The sequence below is a fragment of the Pezoporus occidentalis genome, unplaced genomic scaffold (genome assembly GCF_034315485.1).
Source record: "Pezoporus occidentalis ecotype Australia unplaced genomic scaffold, CSIRO_AGI_Poc_V1 ctg42, whole genome shotgun sequence".
NCBI classification, from domain to species: domain Eukaryota; kingdom Metazoa; phylum Chordata; class Aves; order Psittaciformes; family Psittacidae; genus Pezoporus; species Pezoporus occidentalis.
The window spans coordinates 3,434,216-3,460,804 of NW_026915747.1; the positions used below are offsets into that span (position 1 = coordinate 3,434,216).

Consider the following 26,589-nt stretch of genomic DNA (forward strand, 5'->3'; position numbering starts at 1 on the left):
CCATTTCTGTAGGAGTTTGAGCATTAACTACCAGGTTATTTTGCATATAAAATACAAATTATGGTGTACCTCTAAAGCTAAAATCCTGGAGAGAGGAATACTTTGAAATAGCAATTTTAAAAAGAGAAATTGAACATAAGTGTGAGAAATGAAAATGTGGTGGTGTTTCCTGCTAAGTACATTCTTTGCTGATAGATGAAGTGCAACAGGTTTTGAAAGCTTTTAATGATGAATTCAGACCCTTGGTGTGACTGCTTTGGTGTGCCACTCAGTGATGTTATATTTGTATAGGTGAAGTGTGTTCACTGGTGGGTAGGAATATGAAGAGGGTCTGACTGCACATAGTCTAACTGCACTGATACTCAATTGCTTGATTTGGTGGTGCAAACAGTAATGTTGATGGTTTGTGCCTGAAGAAACCAAGTGGAAAGCTTGTGCTCTTCCTGCACACTCATTGCAACATGCAGGTAGTAGTTTCAGCTCTGATTCTTCTGTTCTTCTGGAGCAGGATGGAAGCAGGAGGTTGAGGAGAGTTAGACCAAATTTTGTCCAGGCAAGAACTTTATCTCTTAGCTCAGTTCGTCAGAGAGAAGGGACTACAGCTTTAGACATTTGGGAGTCTAAATACTTGAATCATAAATTGCTGCTTGATTTTTACAGCTTGTATTTGCAGTAGGTAAACCTGAAAATAGCAATACTTATTGGTCAAATATTCTGCTTGTATAAAAGCCATGGACTTGTGCTCACAATGAAAAATGAATTTGTGACTCCTTGCATCAACAGCTTTCTATGGAAACACGTGATCAGACAGTCTGTGGCTGTGGAGCTGGAAGGACCCTTGCATCAAAGCAGGTGGTACCAGGTCACAAAAATGAACTGCAAAGCTCCTGGGGACATCTCTGGATGGTCTCACTTGGTAGAGGATGGTGTCACGTCCTCTCATGACTCTCTTAAGATCTCACTATAACTCTGCTTGATGAGCCTGTAAATCTGTAATTCCCAAATGTTTTCTGTCAGCTCTTACTTTGGAATGTTTTGTGGGATGTTTTTCTTTTGGTTTTGTTAGTAATTTTCCCAAACAAGCGCAGTAGCTTTCTTGGAATCTTTTCTAAAAAAAAATTAAAAATTCAATTTTAATATTCTTTCTCATGCCTGTTTTCTGAAAGAGTTTTGCTCTTAGCCACAGTTTGCAGACTTCACTTTCTTATAAGAATTCACTCCATGTTAACATCTGATGGCCAGACTGTATCACAGACACCTTTGTATTTTTGCAGTGTTTTCTGAGAAGCAGATCATCGCAGGTACAGAATCCTGCCTCGCCAGGGATCCTGGCAGTGTGCTTGGGGCAAGGTAAGGAACCTCACCTTTTACAAAGAGACACCTCCTTCTTAGTTACTTGGCCATGAGACCTATGCTGACACCTCTTTTATTCTTCCTGACATCACTGGAATTAAACTTATGTCAACAGATACAGGATGTGATTTCAAACTTCTTATAGAAACAGACCATAGGATAGCAAGTGAAGATGCATTTTGTTTGTTCAAACTGAGTAATTGATGCAGATTATTTTTTTCCCAAAAAGCTACTACAGCCATTTCCATACTGAAGTGCTCAGATGAGTTGAAAATACACATTAGTTTTTCTCATTTGAGGTAATTCTTGGTATGTCCTTTCTAAACAAGCAGTGTTTTCCAAACGTGAACTGATTTTACTTTGTGCAGGCTCTGGACAGGACAGAGTTAATGTTCTTCATAGCAGCCTGTGTGGGGTTGTGTTTTGGATTGGCAACTAAACCTTGGGCTGATAACACAGCTGTGTCTTGGCTCTTGCTAAGCAGTGTTTGCACAGCATCAAGGCTGCCTCTTCCTCTGCTCTGCCCCTGCCTGGGGGGTAGGGGAGAAGCTGGGAAGGAGACATAGCCAACATGAACTGGCCAAAGGGCTGGTCCATGCCATACAGCATCATGCTCAGCAATAAATAAGGGGGGAGGAGGGAGGGAGGGTTCCTTCATTTCCATAGTTTGCTCCCTTTTTGTGTTTGTAAAGAAAGACACTTGTCCCTAAGGAAGCAGGTCATCGCTGTAACACTGTGCCTGAAGCCCAAACTTTGCTGTTAGCCTTTTTTAAGAAGGATGACTTTGGTGAAATGATCAGCATTAAAGAGCTCAGGGTGAGGCCTGAGATATGATGCAAATTCAAGCAGCAGCGTTTAAGCTGAGTCAGATCACAGAAGAGTTGACGTTGGAACAGGTCTCAGCCAATAGTCCAATCCAAATTCCACCCCCCCCCAAAATCCCTATATTTATAAATGTTTGAAAATTAAAAGTATGACAATGGTGAGGGTGTAAGGGATTAAGAGAAAAAAAAATAAAGCACTTAAAATGATAAAATGTAAGAGAAACTATTTGTTCTGTGTTGGTTTAGTGTTATCTTTCACAAAAGGAAAGTATGCGACAAATGTAGCAATAATAGGCTAGTTTTGTAACACCAGAGAAGTAAATCCTGGGTTAGTTAGTATACAGTGAGCTGATGTGCAGCAGTGCTCAGGGTTTCCATTTGAGAAGTCTGATTTTTAGCTATTGCTAATCTTGCTGCTCTTTTCCTTCATCATAGAGGAGTCCTTCAGAAGTCAACAGGGAGAGAGCTTCTCCTTTTGTATAATGGTACCAGGTTAATTTAGGTGCTCTGAATCTCTTTTTCTCTCTTTCTTCTTACTGTCCTCTCTTTGCTGCCTCTGTCAATGGCCAGCTGAGGCACCTGAGGCATTCCAGAGAGGAGACTGCAGGTTGGCAGCGTGATCTTCCTCCAGGAGCTACACTGGGCTCATGGAAAAGCTAAAACTATCTTTCTATAGATACACCATAACGCCAAAGGTCCTACACATCAGGTACCGCTGCGCTCCCTAGTGGGAGTGGGGTGTCAGGACAAGGCACCTGCAACAGAAGGTAAGCTCACAAGTGCACACCTGGCCTTACACTTTCCTGAAGAGCAAGTCTGGCAGAGAAACAGCTCTCTGCCTGTCCAGGCAACAGACAGCTCACTCTGCAAGCCACGTGCTCTTTCAATGTACTGTTCTGCAGAGCAGAAAGAAGCTAGTTAATTAAATATAGCACAGATAAACAGCATAGAAGATGTATGTTACAACTGTGCACTGACAAATCTTTATACTGACTTTGGTACCAGGGCAGGCGCAGAAACTCAGGTCAAGTTTACACTTGGAATATTCTGACTCTAATGCTTAATTTCTATTTCAGAAAAATAAAAATTGTAAAACTACCTACACATCATCAGAAAATAATCATATTCACTGGTCCATAGTACTGGTAACATGTTGCCTGTGCCTGTACTTCTACGTAAGTCATCACTGATCAGATAATGTATCCATGTTTTAAGCAACTGAGACGCCAGGATCTCAAAATGAATATATTTCAAAGCAGACTGCATTCTCATACGATGAAGTTGTAAGTGCAATAGTCTCTTTTCACTATATAGGGAAAAAAAGACAAGGAACAGAAAAATTATTAGTAAATTGAAAATGTGATCCTGCAGCTGAGAGCAGCAGTTGGAACATATTTGGAATTTGAGCTTTGTTACACTTTAGGGATGCTGAATTTCTGATTTAGGTGTTTTACATATTCACCACAAAAGGTGGATAGCTTAGATCAGTGATAAGGAAACTAAGTCTGGCATGAGTGACCTAACAATTATCAACTGCTTGAATAGTCAAATACCGTATCTCCTCCCTTAGCACAATGTGTTTTTTATGATGCCCTCTTCCACTGTGACTAGCAGCCTTGAAGGAATTGGTTATGTTCAGATTGAAAATCAGTATCATCACCTTGAAAATAAAACTCATCAAATAGGTACTTATGTCTCTTTGAAAACTTGTACCTCATGCTCAGTTCTAGAAAGTATCTGTTAATTTATTTCACATACATATATTTACATTGCAAGAAATTCACAACACTGAAAATAGAACATTTACACATTCACAGATATACAGGTTTGCACTCTCTCCCCTGTTAAAATCAGGCACTCAGCTCTTCTGTCTTGGCAATAATGACAACATCAAATCTCAGCAGATTAAATAACTGGTAGGTGTGGTGGATTTTAAGATGCATCATTCTCCATATGCGGTGGTTATATTCTTTAAGCTGGTGGTTATATTCTTCAAACTATTAGATGGCAGGTTATTTCACTGAAGACAAATGCCTCTTGCATGGCATTTGCATAAGCTTCTATAAATAATAAGCATATAGGATTATCTTTTTGTGGTTTACCATGCTATTATCAGTGATCCTACTCTAGGGAGGTCAGTTATCCTTGTAGTAGTTATTGAAGTTGATTCGCAGCAGAAAGTCCTCCAAGTGGGGTTGGTATCCTCTATTTACAAGCTTTGTTACCACTGGAAGAAAAACAAAACATAAAACAGGCTTCAACTAAGAACATTCTAAAGTCAGCCTTGGCAGCTCCTGTGCATTTTAACTGAAACAAAACAGCAGCCTAATGTAGAAATCTGAAGACAACAGAAACAAATTATGATTTTTGCATAGGAAAGGTCCAATGTCTCTTTCTGGCATTACAAAGTATTTCAAGTAAGTTGTGAAAGAAAGATTACGTGTCAGTTGTAAGTTAAACTGTTACTCCAATAAGAAGGAAATGCCTTCTTAAGTTGCCTTCACAGTAAGATAGTGTGTTCTTATCATAATCTCGACTGACCAGGAAGCATGTTTAGGTCCTCTGGATGTGAAAGAAGCAGCTCTGCTAAAGTTTTCTTGAGCATAATCCATTGCGAGAGAAAAACCAAAGCGATATTCCTGGACATACCCCTCAAGCTCTATGAATGAACAGACTGCTCTAAACACCCTTAGTAACAAAGGGAAAAGGCACTAGAAACTCCCTAAGCTCACAAACATCCCATGCAGTAGCAGAAAGGGAATTAGCAAGCAGCAGTACCATGCAAGGAGGAAGGGAAAGTGTATAGTTAGAAGTTAGGACCTGAGCCAAAGCCATTGAAGTCCAGACTACTTTGTATTGGCTTTCAATGGATTCTGGATCAACCCATTGTGACAGCATTTTACCATACACAGTGACTGAAGGTACAAGTGTAGATGAACAAGCACGTATTTGTTCTGTAGTGCTTAATAGAGAGGGTGTAAAGAACCAGGTCACTCAGCAAATTTCCTTACAGAATGGTCTATTAATCTCTGTCCATGAAGCAACCATAGATCTCGTAGTATGGGCTTAGGTGGCTCCCAGAGGTGTTCTGGCTTCCTGTGGAATTTGGAAGCAGCCATTCTAACTCATCCTGAAATATCTGGGTTTGGTCCTTTGACACCATTTTTGGACACCCTTAAAGAATAAAAAGGGCAGCTCATTTCCTCAAGAATACAGTCTGACTAGAAAATATTCCCGAAAAATAGATCCAAGGAAAACAGTTGCACTTCCGTCAGGAATTAAGGATTTTTTAAAAAAAAAAGCAACCACCAAAATCTCATGCACCACCTTTTATACTCAGGAGCAGGTTAAGTAACTTCTACTAAAAACACAAGCAAGATCTGAAAGAGAAATGGAAAGGCAGATAACCATTTCTTCACATTATAAGCTGATAGTGATGAGAAACTTTATTATGTTACAGCAGAGAACATCTGCCAAATTATCTGTGCAGTTGAAAACACACTGGGGCACTGGATATAAGCTCCAACTACTGCTTGGAGCTTCTCTGAGCTTTAGTCCAACACAAGAGTCAGAATTTTAGAACCTCATGACACGGGTAATACTCAACTAATGCGGATGTATCTAAAATTACTTCTAAGTACTATCTACCTCTCACTGCCGCCAATAAAAAGTGCCAGAAATCAATTCCAAAGAAAGGAAAATGTAAGCATGTACACAGAGCTAAATACCAAACACTCACTTTGCAAATTAGCAAAACCTTATGGTCAGTTTGGGGATACCTGTTAGATTTCTTGTGTGGACATTTTAACAGACGGATATGCAGAGCTTTGCAAGCCACAGGAATGCAGTTTTCATTTGGGAAATACATGTTCTAACACACGCTAAGTACACACATCTTCCTACTAGGGCAGTGTAATTCCAAAACCCCTTTGTAATTTTTTTCAGTTGTCAGTTGACATTTTCCTCCATCTAGAATTTATTCCATTTCTTACCTTTGAATAAGAAGTGGGAGTAATACTTGAAGGTGTTGTATGACTGCTGCATCAGACCAAAGTTGGGATGAACAGCCATTTGCTTCCCTGCATCGAAGCTCCAGGACTGAGAGATCAGCTGGCTGCGGAACTTCAAAATAAGGCTGAAGATGCTGTGTATAATGTTCATCACAGGGGCTGCCTTCTCTGTCAACAGACCCCTAACAACAGAACAAAAACAAATTCAGAGGTGTAGTTGACATTTAAAAATGTTATCATGCTCTGAGTCTTCTTCAGCTTTAATCCCCTCTCATCCCTGGTACCCAAACAGCAGCTTTAGGGAAGTTTCTTCCCATTAAAACTGAAAAAGAGAGACATAAAAGGATGGGTTTCTTTTCTTGCTCATACGTTCTGTTCTTTATCATCTCCTCTCCCTCCATCTCCCCACTTCATTATTCCAGTGTATCCTTTTTAAGAAACCAAACAACCATTGCTCCTCTCCTCTTATTCAGACCGCCCTTCAGCCTCATATATGCCAACCAAAGGGCTAAACGCTTGTGGTTCCTGAAAGACAGATGTCTGCACAAAGGCATCAGGTCACATTTGTTCCTTCAAAGTCCAGCCCTGGTCACTGCACATATATTAAAGGCATGTACAATGTTTAGAGAAGTGTTTTACTTCAGCTAGGCTTACTTGTGCACATTACTCATGCTGAATGAAACAGCATGCATTTACAAAGGCTACGACAAGGATGGGGCGAAAGAAAAACAGAACTGTGGCAAGTGTGCCTTTTAGTGTTCAGGTTAGAGCTGTCCTGAGTAGAGCTAAAACTTGCAGAGGCAGGGTAAACAGGAGCTGCAGCCAACTCCAGGGAGTCTGGCGATGGGTAGCTGAGGAAAAGCATCAAAGTATGGACCTCATAACATGCCATGAAGTTTGTTTCCCTTACATAAGAACACATTTATATGTAAAGACTATTTAGTGTGTCAGGTAGAAGTCAGTTTTGCACACAAAAGTTAGACTAGACTGGCTGCTTCATTCACTTAAAGATCTGAAGTAAAGATAAACACGGCAGCTTGCCTGAAGATTGCTTTGTTGAGGTATTCAGCATGTGTTCTGTGAATTTCTTCCAGGTTACCTACAGAAGACAGTTTGTTTCCAAATTCACACCAGGTAACATGAAGAATCTGATTAGCAATGTAGCCTTGAATAACCTTCACAAAATGCTGCATTTCATGTTTATACAGCTGGAGCTGTCGAAACTGAACAGAATTTGATGCGTGACTGACTAAAGCTGAAAACAAAAACAGAAATACATTACCATCAGCACCCAAGGAGGCCATCTAAAATCAGGATTTGCAAAGGAATTAAGGTTTTTGTTAGCAGAGTCTATTTAAAATGCCAGGGAAGTTTCTTTAAGAAACTGTGCCTTTTGAAGCTTGACATGACTATTTATAAGTGATTGTCAAGCACAGGGTGGCAAAAGAACTTCATACAGGACACTCTCTACTTCACTCATTATACATACCAGTGCGTTTCAAGTGAAACCAAACATCCTTGAGAGTCCACACCATGTGCTTCAGCTGAAGCAAAAAGGAAAAGATCTTGTTGTATTTATTCATGCAGCTCTCAGTAATGACAATGTTCAGAGGCCAGTCAACCTGAAAGAAACAACAACAGTGCTGATCTTACTACATTTTGTTTTAGAAATTATAAGAATATTTCAGATACAAGTATTTCAGAGACATACAAATTAGTATATGCATTTTAATAATGCAGTGCAGTGGCCAGGCTAAGTCAATCATATAATTACCATTACACAATTTTTTTACTCCATTCTTAAAGGTATTCCATTATTAAGAACATATTCACACTATCACCATAAGAACCATGGTATAACTGCAGTATTCTACCTTTTTCCATGCTGTCTTACCTTGTACCTTAGCTCTAAGCAACTCAGAGCATCAGGCGCATTGGGCTTGAATACTTCCGGAAGATACTTGAGGGCAAAAGAGAGATTGGAAGCAAGCTGGGTGTCACCATGGAGGCTGTACTGTAATGCTTTATTTAGGATGGAATTAAGAACCAGTGGATTCAGCAGTTCACCAGGTGTTTGTCCTGATCCAAGCTAGGGAAAAGATACCAACAAAACAAACCAATCCTAATTACACAGTATTAACAAAGAGTCTCGGCTCCTGAACACCTACAGCCACATAGCTCCACTGGCAACCAGCTATACTAACCAATGCTATCCCTCCCACCTTGCTCTCTTCCCCATGAACACAGGGGTAAGTCATTAAAATACTGTCTCATCAGAAGGCCCAGCACCCTCTTCAGATGCTCTCCCCTCTGCTCTGTAGTATATCTGAGGTAAGAGTAGGTATTCTGCAACACAAGCCTTTCTACTGGATTTTAGCCAAATGGCAATGGGCTCTTCCAGCCTTGCTGCAATAGTGCAGTAGTTTTCACAGGAAAGTGTGAAATGCCCTTCCATGACTACTTATCTGACAGTTTGAAATTATTATGTGTCAAATCCTTGTACTCTCTCTATTCCTGGGATTAGCAGTAGGAAATACTGCTCTCGTCCCTGGGACTTCCTTGGGCCTGGGCATCCCTTCCATGCAAAGGACCTTCTTTTACCTCAGTCCTAACAATGTTAAGAGTTCCTTACTACAAGGTTTCTTGACACAGCACAAAAGAGGAAATCAGGCAGGCAGGATTCTAATTCACACTATTCCCTCATTCCCAAGCTAAAGCAGGCAATTCAAAACCAGCAGTTAAGACAACAAAGCAAATACCTTCTCAAACAAAAGGTCACTGAGTGACTGAGCAAACTCCCCATCTTCCATCAACAAAAAGTGTCTCAGTGCTTCAAAATGCTTCTCCACATTAAGTTCCACAAAGTAGTAATCGACTATTGCTTTGTTCACAAGAGAAACACTAAGAATAAGAACAAAGAAAAGGTATTTACAAGCAACTCCCTCCTTACTGTTAATATTCAGGTGTGGCTACATGGGTTCAATGCTCCAGTACTTAACTCCAAGACAGGATGATATTCATATAAGCAAAAAAAATGAAACAAATAAAATCTTCATCCAGAATATAGCAGAATTAAAACCTACCACTTCAGCTAACTGTATTTTGAACAGTACTGGGGAATTATTTTAAGACTGGCTACGTATAATGGTCTTTAGAACATGCTGCTACACCTGGAGCAACATTTTTGTCAATAGGCTTCTATCTCTGTCACCGACACACACAGATTAAGAAAGACTATTAAATCCCTGAGAAGAATATCCTAATTGGTAAAGCTCTGACACTAGATACTAAGGGCAGGTCTATAAGCAATATAGGTCTATACTACAATTTTCAGTACAGTGTAGGTATTCAAGCCAGCTTTAAATAATTTAACTTGCATACCAGGCATAGGCTAAATCTGCCAGCACACAGCTCAGGCCTGCTCACTTTGCTTTGCTGAACACATGAATCTGTATAGAGATTGTTCTGATGGATATCAATCTGGACGTTTAAAACTAAGTTAGATAATTACATCTTTCTACATTGCGCCAAACTTTGAGCCTAGTATACTTTGAGCTGGTAAATGGAAATCCAGACTTACAAGAAAGTAGATTTCCACACAGGAAGCATGTCAACACATCTGTGAATAACTGCTTTCATGCCAGAAGCTGAACTTGTACATAATAACAGAAACTTTTCTTTAAAATACCATTAGATTTATTAAGAAAATGGTCCAACATACATGTTTTCCCTATATATTCCAAAAGTAACAAGAACAGCTTCTATTAAAGTTCAATAGAAACATAAAATATATTCTGATCACTATGCATGAGCTTTCACATCATCAAAAGATTTTTCTTTCTCCTCTTATCTTTCATCTGCCAAATAAAAACTAGCACAAACATTATAAATAATACACCTTCTTTTTAAAAGAAGGAAACCAATGGTGTCAAACCCATTGCTGCATAATCCACGAGTCTGAGAGCAAACAGTTCCCTCTAAGCCCTGGTATTTCAAACGGACCTTCAAAGCTTTAATTTACTAATAAAAATATAGGTAAGTTTATGTTACTATTTACATTAAATGTAAATATGAATGGTTTAGTTAGTTATGGACCACCCACTGAACCACTTCTGGGAGCAAAGAGAAAAACTAAGGGAACAGATCTATGCACAACTCTTCTCTCAAAAAAGAACTAATAAAGAATACAACACTAATGGCTAAATTATTGATTCACTATTTCTAACAAACACTCACTGAGATACAAGTGGAGCAGTAATAGACCGTTTCATCAGCACTGGCAGGGATAAGAGCTCACTCAGCTGTACAGCCGTTTCATCTGTCGCTGACTGTACCATAGGATCCACAGGAAAAGTGTAGGATCTTGGTATCACATGATGCAAGAGATGAGAAACTGGTAGTTCTGCTAAATTTAAAAACATATGAGCATTGTAAGCTACTCTAATTAAGCAATTCAATAATCTGTTTCTGTTTACCTTTACAAACCCCTCTAGGTTAGAAAATCATAACGTGTCAAGATGAATTTCTCATCTCTGTGCCCAGAAGCAAAGTGTTTGGCTACTGCAGTTCTTAAGACTGGCAATTTGCTGGCAATTTAGGTAATTTTTTTGGCACTCAGCTTTCTTGCTGAAGTTTCCCACATTTGCTGTTGATCTCTGTTCCAACAGTTATACTCACACATCAAATCATAACTATCTTGATATTTTTCAATGCAATACTGATCCGATAAGGCTTTCAAATAAGCTTGTTCTTTCTTCCATGTATCTTCCTCTTCCCCTTCCTCCTCCTTAGTCTTTGGAGTATTAGCTTCAGAAGACAAAGTTTCTTGAGGCACAGTATCTTGTGGACTTGCTTTTTCAGGTTCTTGAGCCTAAAGCAAAAAAAAATTGGACAAATTTCATGAGAGATGCTGTATCTGTCTACTCACACTTAAGATGTTCTTACAGGTACTTTACTGGTTGTTCCAACTGAAAATAAAAGAGCTTACTCACCTGCACTTTTCTGACATGCAAAACAGTGATTTTTTTAATTCAATATTACAGTGATTACTAGATTAGGACAGAAACTTACTGTCTTAACTACCAGTGTGTTTAATCTTCAAAGGAAAAGGAAATCTCTGCAGCAACTACTTTTCTTACCTGTACAATCTGGGAGGAATCTGGAGAAGGGTCCTTGTTGACCACATCTGCCATTTCTGTAATTAGAAGTAAATTAAAGACAACACTAAATACTTAGTTCACACTTCAGATCTGCTCCCGAAGTTCTTCAAGATTTTTCTATAGACTATCACAGGTACAACCACCTCAATAACAGTCCCACGCAGGCAGTTTTATGCCTGTTTTCTACTCCAGCTCACAAGAGATCCTGTTCAAGTTTCAGAACAGAATATTTTAATGCTGTTTCTTCTATATAGGAGAAAGACTTAGCTCAAATTCTTTCCTCTGAATTCTAACAGAGGAATCTGAGATGTCCAAAAAGTTATGCAAGGAATTAAGTAATAAATACCCATTTTGAATGTAGACATCTACAGTTAAATTTCATGAGCCCTTAAACAAATGCTGACTGAATAAACTTAGTTTTAATTTACCTTCTTTCTCTTCCATCGTATTTTCTTTTTTGTCATCTTTAATAATAGCATCAGGAAGGACTGGAACACTGTCAGATGACTGCAACTGTGGTGAAGTCTTTTTCTTCATTTGTGATGTTTTTGCTTCCTTTCTGCTCCCTTCAGTGGGAGATGCTTCTTCACTGTACAGAAGTGTCTGAACTGTGGAGTCAGTCGAAGGACTCGAAATGATTTTACGATGAGGTATTGGATCATCTTCTGTAGATGGGGCCCATTTCCCTATCTGGATGCTTGACTGCGATGCATGACCAAATGGGCTCCAACGAGATTTCAAAGGCTCTGTATCCGAAACCAGTTCTCCGATTTTGATGTGTGACTGTGAAGCATGCCCATGGATGCTCCACCGAGGCCTAGCTGATACCACCTCTGACACATTTTCACCAATCTTGATATTGGCATCAGATGCATGACCATGGATGTTCCATCGAGGCCTTGTAGGAGCTACATTTGACGCATACTCTCCAATCTTAATATTGGCTTCTGAAGCATGTCCATGAATATTCCACCTGGGCCTTGAGGGCTCTACCTCTGAAGCATATTCCCCAATTTTGATATGAGCTTCAGAAACATGTCCATGAATATTCCATCGGGGTCGGCTGGATTCAACTTCAGAAGTATAGCTGCTGATTTTTATATGTGAGTCGGAAGAATGCCCATAAGGACTTGCATGTGGCTGGTAAGTCTCCACATGAGGTACATACTCTCCCACTCTAATGCTGGAATCAGATGCATGTCCATGAATATTCCACCGAGGCCTTCTGTACTCTATATCAAATTCATTTTCTCCAACTCTAACATATCCCTGCCAAGCTGCAGACGGTCTGAGAACTGTATTAAAATCATACTCGTTTTGCTGATGCGATGGTGCACTGTCTTCCCCTTCCAGTGCTCTTCTCAAGACAGGCTGATTTTCACTTACTTGAGGAGTCTCAGAAAGATCCGAGTTAATATTTCGGAATGCTTCATCCAGCAAAGACCCTTGTACGCTAATAGCAACAGGTTGTTCATCCTGTGGCTTTGGTAAGAAATCTTCTATATTCACACTGGATTCAGGCAGCGAATCAGCACTGCAGAGAGAACTGCATGCTTTCTCTGAACTCTGGGGACTGCTTTCAGATCCAGCTACTTTAGGCTGAAAATGATGATCAGGGTTATTATTTGTTGGCTCTGGCAGTGCCTTGTCAGCAGAAGTAGCATATTCCAGTCCAGGGTCAGACTCTTTCTGGCCAACTGTCTCATTGACATGTGGAGGTTTCAGAGAAGACACCTAAAAAAGAAATAATTATTACAGTGTATGGCTAGTCACATAATCAAGCTACTTTTTAGACACACTTTATCACCATTTTTTCTGATGTACTACAAATAGTGCGGTAACCAGTCACCCTGCTGTTACAGTGAACCTCGTGGTTACTGAATTGAAATGAACCACGAAATGAACTCCCTGCAGGGACACCTGGAACAGCAACCTGGAGCTGATGCAAGAAAATAAACTGACCTGTGAATGTGGATCTTTCACAGCAGGGGTTTTATCTAAAGCCAACTGGCACTGTTTATAAGGAATAATATCTAATTTTCTCCTATAGCTTCCATCTGGAAGTTTTTCAAGCATTTCCTGTAAGTAAAAAAGACAAAACCAAGTCTTTAAGTACCAAAAGCCAAATTCTCTAAATTACATTTCTTAAATCTTTTCAGAAGATACCTCGATGCGTTTCTGATCTTCTAACAGAAACTTAAGACGGGCTGTTTCCAACTTGTGTCGCTGGATTTTCCATAGGGCTCTTTGTTCCCTACGGGCTGCATCATCAGAAAGTTTGCTATAATGGTCAATTAATTCCTGCCTAAGAAGATAAAAACAAAGCTAAGTTACAGATTTTCACATACTTATTTTCCTCTTCATCTCTAAAGAATAAGACCTTTCAGCAGTTTAGAACTGAGAAACAATTACTTAAAAGTAGACGCCAGAGGCTTTAATCCCAGAGAATAAACAGTGGAGAAAACAAAGGAATTATTCTTAATCATTATGTATGACAAAGTGTTCTTAGTCAATATGTATTTCTATAGTAGGTCACTCATTTATCTTAAGTATTTTTAGATATAACAAAAGACAGTGAAACATAACTATATGCAGAACAACAGCAATTCAAATAATTATTGATCTAACTCCTGTGCTTTTTACTTCTGCTTTGAAATATATGTGACCATTTTTGCTGTGGGCTCAGCTTTTAATTGTAAGATGTAGTTACATTTTTTCCTGAAATTCTGATGATAACAAAACCCAGACTGGAGAGGGCTGGCATGAATCAGTGGCTCCCAGACTTTTAGGCCACTAACCACTCCCAAATGACAAAATTGCTCACAGATTACCAAAAAATCCTTACATCCACCTTTTAACTGCAAATATTACCCTTGTACAGCAACATCTGGGAACTGTTAGTACCACAGATTTTAATACACAGTAATTTTTCCTGAGGCTTTTATGGTTATGATGGTTTTGGAGTATCCAAGCTTTGGGAGACTACTCAGAAGCATTTACCTTGCCTTTTTTTCCAGTTCTTCTTCTAAAGCTTTCAGTCTTTTTTCTCTCTCTCTGAGCTCTCGGGCATAGCTGAAATCATCATCAATCTCTTCTTGCTTTATTGCAAGACGACGCTGCATAAATATTTAACACTTTTAAAAGCCACTCTCAATACCAGCTGTAATACACACACCTGCGAGAAGTTTGTATTTGTATCCCACTCATTCAATTCATTCAACTTTAGTACAATAGATCAGGATACCCTTTCAATTATTTGCCTAAGAAATAAAATTGGCCTTTAGAAACACAGAGAAATACCTCCTGGTCCTTTGCAAATTGGTCTTTCAGCTTCTGAAACTGTTCCCGTTTCTTTGCATCCAAAGCCATTCGTTCTGACATTTGTCGGTCTGTATTAAAATGGATATTGTTAGTTTATATTAACAAACCCACTAGAAAACACATGAAACACTACTGCAACTTACCATTAATGGCTTTTAGCACTTTACTAGCAGTTTCTCTAGCATGAACAATTAATTCTTGTTTGGCTATTTCCATGCGTAAGTCCTAAAAAGAACCCAAACAAAAACACACATGGTAATTTTCTCTATCATTTTAGACTTGAAAATACACTGTTGAAAAGACAGGCACACACTTTATCAAGGTTATTAATTTATGGCTACGGTATAGAAATATTAATAAAGCAATTAATTGTACAGAAAGTCTCTGAGCTAATTTTAAAAGTTAATACTGCAGGCCTTTCCACAAGCTAAATCTGTCATGTATCCACCATATTGGTGGCATCTGAAAGTTAGAAGTCTCTTTGTAACTAGAAGAGTTCTGAAAAAACAAGTAGCTATGCAAATTACAAAGAGTCTCATCTTTCTTACTAACTAGCTTGTCACATCTGTTGCATTAAAATTTAACCATCTTTTTGCTACTTTTCAGTAGAAGGGCAAATCTGCTGCTGCAAGGAATAAAATGGAAGTCCAAAACTCATTTGATACATGAAAATGTCAACACACCACCTATACTTTTATAAGGTATAGTAAGTAAGTTTATGTGTTGTGATAATAATTCAAACAGCAACTGACCAATGAAAAGATTCTGACCATAAATACAAATTATTTCAGAGTTATAAAAAAAAAAAAGAAAAATTAGTATTTAAAAAATAATAAATCCCAACAATAAGGTCTTCATTCTTTTATTCATTTACCTTTTCCTCCTTGCTTATGGAACTGTACCGGGCAATTCTTTCCATTCGACCCACATACACTGCACAATCTCTCTCTATTTCTTTCAGCTCCTCAAGCGAAAAAATAACTGAAATCCGGGGAACAGGAATATCTGACCAGCATATATAGTGCTGAAAAATGAGAAATGTCCTTTTATATACACTTCTAAGTGTAAAATGTTACATTATGAACTCAAATTATGTATTTTTTAACTTAGCACTGCTTCAAGGCACTGAAAGAAGCCTCCACACAGGATCTATAACCTTTATTAATATCACTGTTTTTAGCATTTATATAATTCAAACTAGGAGACAGAGGTATAATGTTCCAGAACTTGGATCACAGGGGAAATTCTCAGAGTCCCATTTTTTCCCAATTAATTGGATAGGAATCTAAAGTCTGATACTACATTTATACTACTTGTGTTCTAAATGCCTAAAGCTTTGTTTTTCTGAACATTCAAATTAACTAAGGCTGAGTAATGCAGCACTTGAATGCATCCCTTCTATCAAAAGTTAGTGCTTGTTTACTTACATCCCCCACAGATCCCCACTTAACTGGAATTGTCTGGGACACAACTAACACACACCTACAGGAAAGAGATCTACACAAGACATAACTCTCAAAAATATGGACAGTGCACATCACAGCATACCTGTTCTGTAAGCTGAATATCTTAGGACTTTCTGCTCCCTCAGCTTTCCTAGATTTCTCAAGCTGTTCTACTTAGTGCAGAAAACAGGTAAAAAACCAAGAGCACACAAGTATGCTCACACTGCAGTCCTCAGTCTGGTTAAAGCCCAGAGCTGCGTTCCTGGGACTTTGTTAGCCAAATCAAAAGGGAACAGCCAGCTGTTCAGAGCATTATCATGGAAAGGGATGAAATGTGTCTGGCACGCTGACAGATGGAAGATGATTGAACCTGGGTGCTCCACATCCTGGGGGAATGTTCTATCTATTATGATACTGTGATAGTGACTGATAAAGCTGTAATTTATAAAGGAAATGATGGCTGATGCTGTTTTACAGAAAGCCCAGTACTACTGGGCACATCTGAGTTGTGGTTAGAGAATGCTAGGAGAACTAGCAGAGGGCCATCTTGAGGTATCAGGCTTATGACTGATACCTGATGTCAAGTTAACTTATAATGAGCTGCTCAGCTCTGTCTAAACTAGGCAACTCTGATCTTGAAGAGAATGGAAAGAGTGCCTTTAGACATCTCTGTGGTCGTTTCTTTGTTAGACATGCATAGAGAAGAGGGAAAACACAAAGTAGTTCAACATGAACTGAGTCAACATCTGGTAAGTGAGGCACCTTTCAACAAAAAAAACAGGACTATGAGTTGGGTGAAAAATGGAAGGCACTTGCTTGGAAGCCTAAAACATATCTGCTTTGAATACCAAGGAAAGTAAGAACTATAGCATGTGTCTTGGATACAATTAATTGGATGCTGTTAAAAATGTATATTTCTGCAGTGAGGTGTTAGCAAGTAAGAGTGGATAATCAGCCCACAAGCATCTGTGAGCAAGTAATTGCCTTTCATGAATCAACGTCCTACTTAGGCGATAACCGTCTTTCAATAAAGAAACAAACTTGCTAAAATCCTAGACTCTTGCTCTAAAGAGACATGATTTTCTCAATGGAATAGGAAGGAACCAAACCAAAACTTACCCTAGGACAGCACAACTTCAGCAAATTTATGGTTTTCCCACATATGTATACATCATTAGCGATATGTTTAAGAAATACAGGAACACAGTCTTCTACTTCTTTTGAAATCAAAACATAACCATGAGTCCAGTAATGTTTATCTACATACCAAACAAAAAGATGAAAGCATGTATTTTTAATTATTTCATTAACTATACAAATTATATAAATTAGAAATGCTCCATATACATACTGTACCTCTGAAACAAAGATAATCCTCATTCACCTGGATCATAAATTCTCCATAAACATCTCTGAACACACCACTGTATACCCAATCATAGATAAATCTAAAAAAAATATAATTGTACAACATTGAGAATCAATCCTCTCCTCTTCTCAACTTTATAATAACCAAACAGTAAGAATATTCTCTAAAACATCAAAACAAACAAGCTATAGGCAGGATAAAACCCAGCAATTAAGTGCTGTCACAGTGATATTTAAAGATACAGGCAGGATTATGACACTGCATTTTTCATAAACCATTTTTATATAGAACATTTCAGTGATTAGTTAAGATGCAAGAACACTGCCTTAATTAAAACAATCTTTCTACTTCTGTAAATTTACTATGTCAAAAATTTCAATAAATCTTTGCAGCATATCAAAAGCATAGGGAGAAATAAGAAGGAAGAATTTATTTTAAAGAGAGGTAACTCAAGCAGGCAGAAACTGAAAAGCTACAAAACAAAGATGCAATATTAAACACTTTTACCCTTGATCTAGAGCCATTTTTAATATACATACAGTAATGAGATCTACTGCTTTGGAATATTTATTCATGCTTTTTCTTATTTCCTCTGTGTGAAACCAAAGAAGAAATAAAAAATACAATTATCTGAAGCTATAGGTAAAAAAAAGCTCAGAGCACCTTAGAGATACTTTCTTTTCTTACTAGCTGCAGTACTAACACTGTCTCTAGACATTGGGTCAGTGTAAAAGGCAGGAAGCATTTAGCATTAGAGGAACCACTGTTCAATTTTAAGGTTGCAAGTAAAAAGTTAATAAAGTGTTAAATCTGATGTTTCTATGATTTATTTGAGCAAAAACTATTACTTAATTTCTTTCAGGTTAATAAATGAGTGAGATAACATTTTCTGCAGATGAGACCTCCTTCCGCAGCAGCCCTGACTGAACATGACTGATGCTTCAGTAGAGATCTGCAACAAATTCAGGGGTCAATACTGTAAGTAGCACATATTAGTGAGCGTACTTTCGTATTTTTTTAGGTTCCTGCCCTTGTTATTTCAGAAATATGGCTCCCTTCTATAAATTGCAGGGTGGGAGCTGTGAAGATATTTCAGTGAGTCTTCCAGTAAATCTGAAATTAAATTTCTCCAGAGAACATTTTATGTAGAAGGAAGAAAAAACAAGAAGGGGGCCTTGGGAGGAATCTTCAATTTAGAGCATTTTGACAAAGTTTGGTTTTCTCTTTCTAGTATCATTACGTCTATTAAGTATCACTGTCAACAAAACTGCTGCAATCCAAGGAACTCCACTTCCAACTGTCAGTTAGTTGCATCTAATTAATGAACAACAGATCTATTAATTTTTATTATTATTACTTTTCCTTACTGAAAGCCCACAAGAATTAAGACAGTGGAAATAAACATGAACTTTTCCAGTTTGTGCAAGATCAAAAGGAACTTGTTAGTTGCCAGTTTCAGGATTTTACTACAAGTATGAGAAGGAAAAAAAAAATAAACATTTATCCAACTCTCATGTTTCAGTATGAATTTCCGGGACCAGCAGCAAGAAAGAAATCTTACTTACATGTATTTATTTACTAATCTAGTCACACATAAAACCCTTATGTTGCTACTGAGCTGCAAAAGAGAGCAAAAGAAGGATTCAGCAAAATTAATTTAGTACGTATTTGCAGATACATCTTATATTTTCTCTGAGAATGTGAAAAGCCATTGTTAAATTACTCACCAGATTAGCAATTCAGAACTGCTCTTAAACACAATTATGCAGAGAACAGTATGGACGCACCTTGTATATGGTTCACAGCTTGTCTTCAACAGAGACAGAAGAACTGGATAATGCTCATTGCTACAGTTGTTGAGAGCCTCTTTGTACAGGTATGAAAGCAATTTAACACCCTAAGAAAATGGAAAAATATTCTAATATTAGGCCACAAACTTAACTATAATAACGACAGATTCATAAATGCATAGCTTTACATGTTTCACTAGACACAGAATGCAGGACGTCCTCTATCCTCTATCAGATGCATGTCCTCTAGTTCTCTGCAACTAAGATCACTTTACGTGAGCTAGTTATCTCAAATTCACTTCCTAGTCAATGGAGGGAAACATGTATGTTTAGACTTGGATCCATTTGACTTGCTACAAACACCTCCTTTAGAATTAAATTAAATGAAATGCACTCTAAGGATTATTTTGGGTCCTTCATTTACTTTAGGAAGTAAACAAAATTACCAATTTTAAAATACCTGGAGAAAGGATCATGGCACTCTAACTGGAGGTCCAAGGCCATGTCTTTCATAGCAAAGCGACCACTAATAATTGCATGTAAAATCCTACCTAATTTTGAAGAATATTAACAATGTAACCAAAACCAAACATAAATATATCAAATGAATTATCACCGTAGGAAAAGAAGCACCAGCTCCACTACTGATCCCCAGGGCTGCTGTTCCTATGCCACAAAGTTCAGCTAAATACCTAAAAAACAATATTAAAATACATGTAACAATTTTAACGAGAAGTCTCTGAGACCACTTTGATGAACTTTACTAAAGCTTAGTATCATACAACAACCCTACTGTACCAACTGAATGGTAACAGGGTAACAAAGAAATTGAATATAAACACCTTATATGTTTTCCCTAGAATCTTCTGGATAGAAAGAAATCTGTTAAAATAGATGGAAAATACTGAAAAACTATGTAAGAATGCCCATGTAGTATTGTCTGGTTTAGTGAATATGAAGAAATAGATTGCATCTTTTCTGCTATGAAAAGCTTAAATATTTAATATTATTCTCTTACCTCAACTGACGACCTAATTTTCTGAAGAGAAAGCTGATTGTTAGAAGACTTAAAGTAGGAGGAGTTGACAAAACACAGGCTCGGTAGTATTGAAGATACTTTCTCAGCCCACTTGTGAACGCCTAGTACCAACAGAAAATATTCAAGTTGTTAACAGTTTGTCTGTGTCTCACATTAATTGCACCACCATGAAAACAAATGTCTTACTAAAATAATCTGCATATTAGGTAAGAGGGGCCTGTATACTGAAGTAAGAGGGAGGTAAGAGTCCGTGCAGCAGCAGATATTCAAATTAGCCAGATGACTCCTCTACACTCCTTATATATCCAATGCACAGAGCCTGTACCCACGCAGTGTATATCAAAGCATCTTGATTCAGCTTCTTTGAATTGCCCTTTGAGGAGCTCTTTGCTCTCGAACAGCTATAATATGCACGTGGGAAAACAGTTCCCTTACTTTCATGCCTAAACTGGATACGGAAAAATCTCATCTAGAACTTTTTCTAACAAGACAAGGAGAGAGATTTTTCTATTCTATGTTTATTAACATTGCTGTAAATCAAACATTCAAAAGGAATACATTTTCATTGTCTTCAATACATTTTCACTGGAATGCATTTTCATAGGAATACACTTTCATTGTTTTCATAACCAATCCTAGCTTAATTCTACGCATCAGAAAGATATTTCACAGTGTACATACAGTTCAGCATAATATACAGATGTCTGACAGGGAAAATTTGCACTTAATTCTGAACTGAGAAAAAGTAATTAAAGCTATTAAATACAACATTTCTCTATTTTAGTTTTTCTTTTTTAAATACATATATTTAAATATATATAATATATATAATATATAAATTATATATAAAAATATATATTTAAATATATTTATATATTTAAATTTATATGTTTAAATATATATTTATATATATACGTACTGTGTTAAGAAGGTTATTGTATTTTAATTTTAGGCAACTTAATGTATAAATATGTGATGGTTTTAACATCTAAAAATTATATTCCTTTAGTGCTCAAAAGAACAACATGACTAAACAAATCATACTTGAGATAATGAAGACCTTTTACCATGTGTTTCAGTGCAAGCAAGCCCTACACACACAGAGCTGTGATTAAAACGCAGTAGCACTGTTCACTGCAACCTGGGATGAGCATTACACTCGACATGCCTTGCAGTTTTGCAGAATGCAGAAATTTCAGCTTCACACAAAATGGAAGTTACCTTCTCTACCTAAGATAACTGGCCCGTTAAATCTAGATGATTTGATACAATTGTTTTACCTGAAACACAAGTCCTTTGCTGTATGAAGAATCTAAAACTGGTTGAAGAGAAAACCAACTTAGTCGTGTGTAATAGGTTCCATACTCTGCAACTTCTGAGAGCAGGTTGTGCATTGTCTCTGGTGAAGTTCCAGATACATATACCCCCTCCTTTATCACAAATGTCTGAGCAGCCTGAAAGGATATAGAGAGGGGAAAAAAAGCAGATACAGATATTTCATAGCTTTATTCTGACTTAAAATAGCAAACATTCACAAAAAAACACATTTTCAGTTTAGATACTCTGGTAACTGAGACTATACAGCTAGAACAGTGTGATAAACATTAAACTGTAGCAAAATTTCAGGAATATGAATGGTATTTGCAAATGTACAGAATAAAAGTCATCTAATTCCTTCAAGAAAACCCAATCTACAAAACTACACATCTATTTTCAAGTATTCATAAACCTGTTTTCACTTACAGGTTTACAAATACTCTTAGCTCACTGCAATAACATCCCTATTACATTATATAAATACTGCCTTATTGCCATTAGGTCACATTCAACTTTTTAATAGTATTCACAACTGCAAGACCTCGAAAGAAATAAATGTATTGAAAAGGAGACCTCTACAAGAAAAAAGATTCGACTAAGAAGCACAGTTAAAAATCTTTCATACCTGATTGAGTGAAAATGTAGTAGATACCACACCAATGAGGACATTCAAGACATCCTTAACCAGTTCAGGTTCTTTCATTAGTACAAGCTGTGGAAACTGAAGCACGGTATTGCTGAACAGTTGTAACTCCCCTTCTCGAAGTTTGTAAAATTTATCAAAAGCTTCTCTCCCAGCTTCAGTAAGATAGGGTTCCTCTTTCTTACCAGGTGGACTGTGTCGGAGCAAACACAATGTTACAATGTGTTTATATGAAAAGAAGGAAATATAACTCCTAAATCAAAACCAGCATTTCAGAATGTAATGACCAGTAGTGACCACAGAAAAGTAGACATTTTCAAGGGAATGTGTATTCCATCAATGAAACTGTAGCCCAGACTCAGTACAATGAAGAAACAGGTAGATAATTTGAACATCAGAGACAGAAATCATGATAGATAACTACCAGCCCCTTCTGTGGCCTTCCCTGATGCAGTTTTCACATTAAGAAAATGGAGTCAATATATACCAGATTTCCAGGGTACATGTAATATCAATATTCAAATATGTTCAAGAGCAATATACTCAAAATGCTGTAGTAACTTGTATTAATATATTTGGTATCTTCCCAGTGATGATTACTGTGCCCTCCAAACCAATGTCTCCTTCCAATTACTCAAAAATTTCTGAATTCTAGTAGCATGCATTACACGAAAGCTGCCAGGCATATGGTCTGTATATGACTCTAAGATCCTTGCAGTCTCAATGGTAGCAAAAAAACCTGTCATAATTAGAAACAAAGCTTGAGCATGCTAGAGGGGCTTTAAAAAATCACATTAGGAAACTTGTGAGCTTCTCAGGCTCAGAGCTGAAAAAACAGTATGCAACAATACCACAGACACATCACTAGATGTGTCTCCGGGAATCAGGCACAATACTGTCTATAAGGAGGATCCTTGCCATACCTTCCTTTTCCTTTTTTCTTCCATTTTAGGGAAGCCAGGAAGCTTTAACAGTGCTATACAGTGTCCTCTCAGGGGATTCATCTTCTACTCAACAGCCAAAAGAACTACAACTCTAACTACACCATCAAGAAATCCACAGTAATAATTTCTGTTTTGGTTATAGACAGGGAAAATTAATACAATAGCGTACAGTACTGGGAGATACGGGTTTGATTATCCTAGCGCTCTACAATTACCACTTTCTCTTTTGAAACTGAAAATATGGGACCATTTTAGACTGAGATAAATTGTATAGTGCAAAAGAAGTCAGATTAGTTACAAAAATGTTGCATTTCGCACAAACAGCAAGCACTCCCATAATCCCTTCAGCGGTTTTGACAAAGACGATTTTCTCTCTTCCTATGAAACAGCTGCAATCCAAGAACTAGCCTGTTGAAACTGCATGACCGCTATTCCTTTCTCAATCATTAATGCAGTATATTGAATGTTGTGAATTAAACATTAATATTTCATCATTTATACTGAGGTCATTTGGAACTAAGATGAAATGCATCTCCATACATTTGCATGTGAAGCATAACAAATTTGCCATTAAGTGCAGACACATACTATCCAATTCTTTCCCAACATCTTCGTTTGCTGGGTCCATATGTAAGCACTGCATCCCACAAGTCTATGTCTGGAGTCATGCTTGGCTCTGACTGAGAATCTGGAGTCAGATTGGATGCTGACTGGAATCCCTCATCTTCTGACTGGTCTATACTTTGGGGAACCTGTGAGAGAGTTCAAATGTTATACATTGAAACATTTTACTGAAGAAATATATGCTAATAAAGATGATTTCCTGCTATCACTCATGATCAAAGGACTCTACATAACAAAGCCTGTGTTGTGAGCCCTCCCTTTACATCTGTTTTGATTTTTTCCCTGTAGGCACTCTTTCCATTTGGTAAGCCTCTACTGGTACTAATGCCCATACATAAAACAACAATCACCACCAAAATCATACACTAAATTTGTGGGTATTAAACTCTAAACTTACTCCTTTGGTAAGCATATAGTTCTACAAGTTGAGAACTTGATGTCTGCATATTCAATATGTTACACAAACAAAATCATCCTGCTAGGTACTTCATTTGAGCAAGTGATCCAGGCCCTAATTATTAAAATTTGTAAACATTTTGTTAACTCTGACTAACATAGTTTGTTCCCTTATGCTTATTCATATGCGGAAAACCTGCAGGTTTCCAAACAGTGTATTTGCCATATCCTCAGCTCCCACTCAGCAGGAGTTGTATGTGCAGAACACTATTCAACTTCAGTAAAAGACAATCGTACCCATGTAAAAAGCAGCACGTTCTTCAAGAAATCACAAATTTTCCAGTCTGATGGAAAGAGTGCAGCACTTACTCAGAAAGGTTTTGCCTCCCCTAAGTTACAACTTGCATCCATTATGTGCCACAGGGGTTTTCCTTTTTAATCTCTCTACCTTCAAGTTTCATTTAAAATCCTGAGTTAAGGGAACTGCAAAAGCTATCCATATGTTAAGCAGAAGGAACAAAATGAGGATTAGGAGTACAGAAAAGGATACCTGCTTCATTTTTAATTCCAACACTGTATGCTTCTCTTACAAATTAAACAACTACCTATAGTTTGAACTATAGTTTCAAAGTGGCGTATTGAAAGCATGCATACATTCAAGTCCAAAACAAATGATACCATACTTTAATTGCAAGTCCAGACAAATCTGCATTGTCAGGCACTGGCGGTAAATCCAGTTTGATGTCCATGTCATAGGTACGGCTGTGGACAAGGGCACCGAAGAGTGAGACCCGTGTTTCTTTCTCAAACCTGTCCCCAACCAGACAGTCCCGTGAGAAGAGCCCTATGGCAGGGAGCCCAGTGCCAGGGGCAGCTTCCATGATCTGAAGAGTCTTCTGAATTGTGTCATTGAACTGACATTCTTCGTTTGTTATTAGAGATTGTATATCAGCTTCAAATACACTTACATCATAATAGTCATAACCTTGATACTTGACATTTCTACCAACGTATTTGTTGTTCAGAAAATAGTCCTTTTTTTGTGTTACAAGCTGGGGAGGCCCTGTTCCAGCAAGCTGTACCAGGAGATCTAAGACAGCACTAACTTCAGTAAATGGTAAGCATTCAGCTGTTTCCAGTTCCTCCACAAGATTCTCCAGTCTATCTGCCTGAGCACCGAGGCCAGCAACTCTTAAGTTGAAAGACAGCATCAAGATTTTGTTTTTTACTGGCAGCCTGGAAGCGTTTGACTGCAGCTTACGAGCCTCTTCTTGAAAAAGGTTCATGAACAGGGCATTATAAGCAACCCTTTTCAGACTGTGCTTAGCCCTTCTCTTGCTGATCTTCTGCCTGCCCAGGTGGACCTTCCATGGCAAACCTGTCAAGTGTGCTTCACACAAATCACTGAACAACTGGGTGATGCTCTCCATTTCAAATCAAACTGTTAGGTTACAGCAGTTACAGTCCAGGGCTCTGGTTTCATGCACAGATCTGAAAAATACCAGGAAGAAACACTCGTGATGTGTATAAAACAGATGAGTGTACTTTAACTTAAACTAAGACAGCCCAAAACTAGAGAGAAGAAAACTGACCTAGCACATATTTAGGACACAAGCTATAAAAATAACAGCATGACTTTGATCACAAGCATACTGATGGTGGTGCAAGCTTAATTCCAAGCGCCTGATTTTGCTCGGCACACTGAAATAGAAGAGAGAAGACTGCCCTGATCTAATACAGGATTTCCTGTGGGAACACCTCCAGAGCTTTACCACCCCGTACCCTCTCAGGAGACACCACCACCCCGCTCTCCCCAGCGCAGCGCCCGCCGCAGAAGCCACGGGGCCACGAAGAGAGCGGCCGAGAAGATGAGGGCAAAGAAGCACGGGTGCTGATGGTGACGGGCAGCGCAGGGCAGGGCAGGGCAGGGCTGCATCGGCAGCGGCCGCCCCCGGGGCGGCTCCGGAGTACCCGCAGAAAACGCGCGGGGGTTGACAGCACCACCCGGAGCAGCTCCCGCGGCGGGGCTGAATCGCTGGGGATCCACTGGGCCCAGCCCTGCCGCCCCTGCTCGCTCCCAGCAACGCACGCTGACAGCACCCTGCCCCTGCCCCTGCCCCGTTCCCGGCCCGCTCCCGCCGTACCTGCGGCGGCTGCCGGAGCCGCCTCAGCCGCTCCTTCCCCCTTCGCGGGCCGACAAACACGGCGCTGACGTCACGCCAGCGCGACGAGCCGCGAAGAGGCCCCGGGCCTGGCTAAGGGCGGTGCTGGACACGCACGTGCAAGGTCCCGTGGCCTCGCAGCGGTGCTGCGGTGCCGCCGAGAGCACGGCGCGGTCCAACAGCGCCGGGCTGC

The 26,589-nt window shown here is 38.7% G+C and overlaps 1 protein-coding gene across 1 annotated transcript; it reads right to left on the bottom strand.

The window, feature by feature from the left end:
* Nucleotides 1–3,897: 3,897 nt before the first annotated feature.
* Nucleotides 3,898–26,484, bottom strand: TUBGCP6 (tubulin gamma complex component 6). The gene is made up of 26 exons (XM_062634247.1): nucleotides 26,379–26,484; nucleotides 24,918–25,725; nucleotides 23,803–23,966; nucleotides 22,253–22,463; nucleotides 21,591–21,764; nucleotides 20,290–20,411; nucleotides 19,888–19,963; nucleotides 19,269–19,378; nucleotides 17,469–17,560; nucleotides 17,232–17,371; nucleotides 15,542–15,691; nucleotides 14,811–14,892; nucleotides 14,647–14,735; nucleotides 14,347–14,462; nucleotides 13,513–13,651; nucleotides 13,309–13,425; nucleotides 11,775–13,080; nucleotides 11,326–11,381; nucleotides 10,865–11,057; nucleotides 10,424–10,592; nucleotides 8,947–9,088; nucleotides 8,082–8,276; nucleotides 7,677–7,809; nucleotides 7,229–7,442; nucleotides 6,170–6,369; nucleotides 3,898–4,404 (listed from the first exon to the last, which is right to left on the bottom strand). Exons 2-26 carry the CDS (start codon nucleotides 25,662–25,664, stop codon nucleotides 4,313–4,315), a joined length of 5,229 nt encoding a protein of 1,742 aa, XP_062490231.1. The 5' UTR covers nucleotides 25,665–25,725; nucleotides 26,379–26,484; the 3' UTR covers nucleotides 3,898–4,312.
* Nucleotides 26,485–26,589: the final 105 nt, after the last annotated feature.